This window comes from Trachurus trachurus (genome assembly GCF_905171665.1).
Source record: "Trachurus trachurus genome assembly, chromosome: 18".
Lineage (NCBI taxonomy): Eukaryota > Metazoa > Chordata > Actinopteri > Carangiformes > Carangidae > Trachurus > Trachurus trachurus.
In genome coordinates this window covers 22,816,536-22,823,716 of record NC_139909.1, presented here as the reverse complement: position 1 = coordinate 22,823,716, position 7,181 = coordinate 22,816,536, and the positions used below count along the sequence as shown (strand labels likewise).

General features: G+C 40.5%; 1 protein-coding gene across 1 annotated transcript; it reads left to right on the top strand.

The window, feature by feature from the left end:
- Nucleotides 1-3,805: 3,805 nt before the first annotated feature.
- On the top strand, nucleotides 3,806-6,890 carry LOC311001497 (uncharacterized protein; the record flags this gene model as incomplete). Its single annotated transcript, XM_083992585.1, has 6 exons — nucleotides 3,806-3,851; nucleotides 3,981-4,322; nucleotides 5,442-5,477; nucleotides 5,726-5,857; nucleotides 5,948-5,976; nucleotides 6,783-6,890. 6 exons carry the CDS (start codon nucleotides 3,806-3,808, stop codon nucleotides 6,888-6,890), a joined length of 693 nt encoding a protein of 230 aa, XP_083848711.1.
- Between the last annotated feature and the right edge of the window lie 291 nt (nucleotides 6,891-7,181).

The window sequence follows — 7,181 nt, the reverse complement described above, 5'->3', positions numbered from 1 at the left end:
TGGCACGAAATGGGGCGCCCACTCCGCCGACTTGCCCACATCACCCATAGCAAAAACCCCCACTGATAGCGCCTGGAGATGTAGCGCTGCTCAAAGGACTCGTATCATAATCTCCTGTATTGTTAAAGGGATAGTTCACCCAAAATTGAAATTTCACTCATTATCTAATGTCAACTAAGGGCTGGGAGAAGTTTCAGAGTTATCCGTGACTTCTCTGAGTTACAGGGGGTCTCGGCGTAGCAGTGCATGTCCATATAACGGTTGCAAATGGATACCAATTGTCTTCGTAACAAATGCGAAATTGCGTCCAATTTGGACGAACCAGGGTCCGTCCTCTTCCCGGTTCGTCAAATTTGACGAACTGGGAAGAGGACGGACCCTGCTTCCGCTACAAAACAAGCTTGAAATATAGACTTATTTAATTTTTTTCAGAACAATTTCACATTTCGGGGCTTCAATACAAGACGGACATTACATACGAGCAGCATGGAGGTATTTGGATGTTTTTTGGTGTGTCTTTTTGTTACGAAGACAATTGGTATCCATTTGCAACCGTTATATGGACATGCACTGCTACGCCGAGACCCCCTGTAACTCAGAGAAGGCACGGATCGGATAACTCTGAAACTTCTCCCAGCCCTTAGTCGACATGAGGGTGAGTAGATAATGAATGAAATTTCAATTTTGGGTGAACTATCCCTTTAAGACCTCGACGGCTGAAGAACATGTACTTCTGAACCATGTTTGAAGGGAGAGAAATCTTTCAAATAGCTATTTTAAAAGTGTTAGAATCATAAGTATTGATTATGTGTACTCTTATTGACAGAATTTGGACTCTGGTGACCTGAGGGCGTATTCAGCATCAATAAGAAACAGGAGATCTGCATCAGAGAGAGAAGTGGAGACTCAGGTTATTTACAAAGCCTGCAAATAGACATGAAGTGGATCTGACGCTTTTATCATCACAAGAATCTTTCTTTGATTTTACTTAATGCGGTCATTTATGAAAGTGCTTTTCTTCTCATGTTTATGTTTCATAATAGAAGAGAGAACACAGTGTGATCCGAGTTGTTTCAAGGCCATACCGATCCAGCCAAAAATAGGTATCGGCATTAATGAGTAGCTACAGTACATACATCTGTACCCTGATACCACATATAAACCTGATCATTCTCTACAGCTTTGGGCCGTTAGTGACAGCTCATTGCAAATTGTCACCAAATATGGAAAGCTGCATGACACATGCAAATGTTACAACAGTTTCTTTAAAGTTTTTGACTGTTAGTGTTTGACCCAAATGACATCATGCAACAATTACAACAGTCATACGAGTACACAATTGTTAAAAACCTCTAATTCAGTGGTGTTGGATCAGTACTTTGTATTGGCCGACGCAAAAGTTCAGGCGTCTGTACTGGGAAGGAAACAATGGTATTGGAACATTTCTATTCTCAACCAAAGTGAATATTGTGACTGTGGATTCAGAGTTTTGTATTACAATCAGAAATGAAGCAGTGAGTCCTCACTGAATATCCTCTGTCAAGTATGATCACAATGATCATGTTTGCATGAACAATGTGGAAAAACATTGATGGAGCAACTGACTGTGATATCACTGTGCTACATGTCTAGATTAAAAAGGACTGAGAAAGTTGACGGTTGGCAGTTGTTTTGTTGTGCACTTACATACCCAGAACTTTACTCTGCACTGTGGTTACAGTACATGCAGCACCGTGTATAGTGATCTGCATTATCTGTGTTCACACTTCTAACAGACTCACACCTCCAGTCTATCTTCACATTTAAAGAGGAACTATGCAAGTCTGGTCGATTTTCCTCTGTGTTGCTAACCCTCCTTTCGGCCATGTGCATTTGTTTACAACAAAGCCAGCGAAAAATCAATACATGGGGCGGTGGATAACGCTAGATAACATATACGATGTTACATTGTGTATATCTGTGTAGTCTTAACTGTCATAAACAAAAGATTGCGGTTACGTAGTGCCATTTGTGTCAGAGGAGAGGAGAGCTGGGTGGTGGCCAAGTATACACTGATGGTGCAAGGTTGGTTTTCAGCCATAAGCCAGGTGGAAGGCAGAGAGCCTCCATTCTCACGCATAACAACCCACAAGTCATGTATTTAACTATCACAAATACTCCAGAGCTTTTTAATTAAGGTAAAAATGAAGCATAGCCATGGGGAAATACTGCTTAGTTCCTCTTTAAATACTTGTGAAGAAACACCTACTGTTGAGCAAGGTGACACTGACAGATAGTGTAGATAACAATATGTTTTGATGGACATTGTGTATGCACAGAGAAATGATGAACAGGGTGTGTGATGAAAATGGCAGGTCATTGTGGCCTGGCCACTTCAAGTTCTGTGAGAAAAACAGGATGTGAAAAGGTGTAAAAAAAATAAAAGAATAAATAAATGATGATATGAAATAGGAACTGTGTGGTGTGGTCAATGACAGGAGCCATGTGGTTAGTATGCAGTCACGTTGCACTGGGACAAATACCGTATCATTCGGAGTGAGTGGTAAAACAAACCTCCCTCAACGTGATGAAGGAGCAGTGAACACAGAGAAACCGGGTCAAACATAGTATCAAAACAAGTCGAGGTCAGAAGGACTTGACAATGATCCACTAGCTCCCCAAAACCATCTGACTAATTCATCTGTCTAACCATCATAACTATGACACATGAAACGGTAAACCCAGCTGATCAACATGGAATTTACTTTCCATTATTGAAAACAGGTTCTTGAATGTAATTCAGTCAAAGTAAGACGTATCTTCAAGATTTTTTTGAAGTTCTGTTTGGTCATGCTACATGCTGACAAAATTAAACATCAGACTTGTATGAGGTTGGAGGAAATCACCCCGTTACTTTCCTTGATTTTCAACTTTGGCGGCTCTGCCACTCTTTTTGCCACTCAGTAAGTGTTTCACAGCGACTTCCGAGTACTGTGACGTCACGTGCATACCCTCTTTTCGAAAAAAACAACCAACCAAACGCTTTCTATCTGCCTAGCAACATCTGTTGTTATTTTTTTGTAAAGTGTGTGTGTGTGTGTTTGTGTATGAATGTGAGGCATTACTATGAAGTGTTTTGAGCTGTGTGTCTGGCTGGCTATAGTGTATGGCTATATAAACGCAGTCCATTTACCATTTTTGCATTCAAATGAACGGAGGTCAAAATGACCTCTTGGTTCTAGGTATAATCACTCTTTTTTTCTCTCTCTTTTATACTAGAATCGTCAAAACGCAGAAGATGATGTGGAACAAACTTTTAGGAAAAGTCATCAACTTGGAGACATAGGGTTTTTACGCAAAAGAGGTGCATGCATTTTAATAGGCGAGAGATCACATTATTGTGCGATAACTTAGGTTATCAACTAAGGTTCAATATAATTATTTTACAAATAATTTTAAAATACAAAATACAAATACAATTAGACATGATCTTGTAAAAAGGGTAACCCCAGAATCTGTAGCTTATGAACGGGGGCCCAGAGATAAAATACTAACATATTCACATATCAAAACCTAATCCAATCTTCCAAAATAAAGGAAACACATGATTTAACAATAAAAATGAACTCAAATATCAGACACCTCGCTACCGAAAAACAGCAGGCAAGCTACAAATGTTGAGATAGTGGTGACACTGATTCTTACGCCATGTGTGTGATAGGCCACATATAGGCGCATTAAGAAGAACATCCTTCCTCTTTATGTAGAAAACCCCGCCTGGGCTCATTTCTGCTGCAGCCTTTTCACAGTTTCAGTTACTCGCACAATGATGAACTTCAGCTGCATAACACTTCTCATCCTCTGCAGCCTCTGTAAGTACAGGAAAGAAAGTAATATTTGTGCTCATTTCATCACTGAAACTTCACGTATTATGTTCCTGCTGTTGTGTTTGTTGCCTCTTAAGTAACTGAATCTCTTGTTGTGTGCGCTCTTTGTTCCAGGCTGTGTCTCTGTGTCTGCGTCTGAGTTTTACAATGTGAGGCGCCGGCCCGGTGAAGAAGACGTCAAGCTGCTGGTCGCCAACGTTTCCCGAGATGAATCCCTCACATTCTGGTTCAGGATGCACAACACAACCAGCGTCAACTGTATCTCTGTTATGACCAAGTCTGAAGGTGCAGCTGTTTTCTGCGATGGATATAAAAACAATTTTGAAATGAGGTCAAATCGCAGCCACCTCTACCTCGAACTCAAAAGTGTGGATTTATCTGACTCTGGACTGTACTTCTGTGTATTTTACACAGGTGGAGTTGCGACTTTTAGTGTTGTACAGTTACTTGTTGAAGGTAAGATTACTCTCAAGTTTTGTGTTCCAACCAGGGCCGGCTCTTGGCATAGGCGATATAGGCAGTCGCCTAGGGCGCCAACTGCTGGAGGGGCGCCGCCAGTCAAGGGGGGGAAAAAAATTCTGATAATAATAATGATTTATGTTCGCTGACACCCCCTCGAAACAGCAGAGTCGTTCGGAGGGAGAGAGAGAGAGAGAGAGAGAGAGAGAGAGAGAGAGAGAGAGAGAGAGAGAGAGAGAGAGAGAGAGAGAGAGAGAAGCAGTGAGGATGACGATGGTGCTTCAGAGGCTGAAAGTTCTGACTCATTTGATGAGGAAGATTATGAAAAAAGAAGAGACAGTAGAGATTTCAGCCTGCTCAGACAGCAGGGCCAGTGGGCCACAGCTCCAGATCAGCTCCAGCTCTGTATTCAGGCCTGCTGAGCTCTCAAACTAGTTTTTATTTTATTTTATTTTTTACCTCTCAAACAGCACCACAGTTTTTGTCTATTTAGTTGATATTTGGAGAAATTTTCTCATTTAGGGCTACACACATCTCATTAAGTTTGAAATGTAACGTGAAGTCAATATTTAGCTTCTTTTATCCTACATTTGAGACATTTGGTGAGAATGACATTTATGCTCAAAAAGCAATTTCACAAAATTTCATTTTTTTCTACACTTATCTTATAGCCTTATATCATACAGTATATTCCACTGCTTTTGTGAAGCCCAGACTTTCGTATACCCATTTCAAGCACCACAACAGTTTGTTCTCATGATTGTGAAGAGACAAATTTTTTTCATGTCTTCACCCAGGATTTTACTCAATGCAATTTTACTGATTGTATGTGCAAGTTGTGTATCTCAGGGTCAGAGGGGACATAGAGATACACTGCTATGTTATCGTTATGATCATTATGATCATTGTTGGGGGGGCGCCTGAGAGTAATCTCGCCTAGGGCGCCAAAATGGCTAGAGCCGGCCCTGGTTCCAACTCATTACAGTACATATGAATGCTATACATGCAGTTTTGCAGCTATTTTCTTGTGTCTCTTGAAATGTGCTAAAAATGTGAATATGAGGCTAAACAGTCATTATAAAATCAATACTAAATGTACCTTCATTTCATTGAAAGGCAGCGGTGACGGGTCTGAGACTGTGGCCTTGAAAGGTAAATTTCTCACACAGCTTTATGTCTCTGTGTAAACTGTCATTTCCTGGTGGTAAAGTCATTGTATCTGATTTCTTTTGACAAGAGCACAATCACTGCTTTGAAGTGTGTGCGAAGGTGAGATATTATCCAACCCAGTGTTTAACTGAAAAGAAGCATGTTCTCAGACAGAATAGGAGATAAATAGGCTACTTGATTTATCCCTTTGAAGAAAAATAAAAGCGTGTCAACTAACTTTGTCTTACCAGAGGCTCTTGAAGCAACAGCGCAGAATATCTCGGTTGCTGGAGCAACAGCGCTGAAAGTGATCCTGGGTGGCCTGATTGTTTTCTTAACGTTCATCATTTGTCTTGGTGCTAAATTCATGAGACATCCGACAGGTACTGAACAAATATGTGTTGGCATGATGAAAAAAAACTACAAAACTCAACTGAGATGACCTGAACTGACATTCTGCTTCTTTTACTCAGGTGGCAGTGAGGAACCACAATGTCGTCAGGTAAAACAAGATTTAACTTTACAATAAGGGTCCCTTAATTAACGTTAGTTAGTACATTATTAAGCATTAATTAACTGATTACAGATATATTAACAATCATTATTATGTATTACTTAGGATTAGGAAACACACTAATTTATATAGCCTATTAGTAAGCAGTTAATTAATGTTTACTACTCAAAGTTAGTTAATAAATTAAAAGTTGAATAATGTCATTAGTTATCATTGTGTATGCATTACTCAGCATATTAATGCTTAATAATGTACTAACTAACGTTAATTAAGGGACCCTTATAGTAAAGTGTTACCTGAGTTTGTTTCGATCACATATTTTCTTCTGGGGTTAGCAGCAGTGAGCCCCAACTCATGGTATCACTGATAGCACCAGGAGGGCGTCCTGGCAAGCTTTACTCCCTGGGCGTACCCCCAAAACCCCAACCTCAACCCCAGGTGAATCCATCCCCCACCCTCCTCCCCCTTGCCCCTCTTTTAACACAGCAACCTGACGTGCCTGCACAAAAAAGAGGGCACCGACTTGAAGTGGAAATGAGCAGTAGTCTAGAAAACTGCTTGGTGCAAATGAAGGCTATAATGGGTGCTTTCCCACATCACCCATAGCAAAAACCACCACTGATAGAACCTCACTGTAGCCTCCAATCTACACTGGAGATGTAGCGCTGCTCAAATGACTCATATCATAATCTCCTGTATTGTTAAGACCTTGAACCATGTTTGGAGGGAGAGAAATCTTTCAAATAGCCATTTTAAAAGTGTTAGAATCACAAGTATTGTACTCTTATTGACAGAATCTGGACTCTGGTGACCTGAGGGCGTATTCAGCATCAATAAGAAACAGGAGATCTGCATCAGAGAGAGAAGTGGAGACTCGGGTTATTTACAAAGCCTGCAAATAGACACGAAGTGGATCTGACGCTTTTACCATCACAAGATTCCTTCTTTGATTTTGCGATCATTTTTGAAAGTGCTTTTCTCTCTCATGTTCATGTTCTCATGTTTATGTTTGATAATAGAAGAGACAACACAGTGTGATCCGAGCTAGAGTTGTTCCAATACCATACTGATCCAGTCAAAAATAGGTATCAGGTATTAGTGAGTATACATCTGTACCCTGATTCCACATATAAACCTGATAATTCTCTATACAGCTCTTAAACAGCAGCCTACATGAGGGGTTGGGCCGCTTG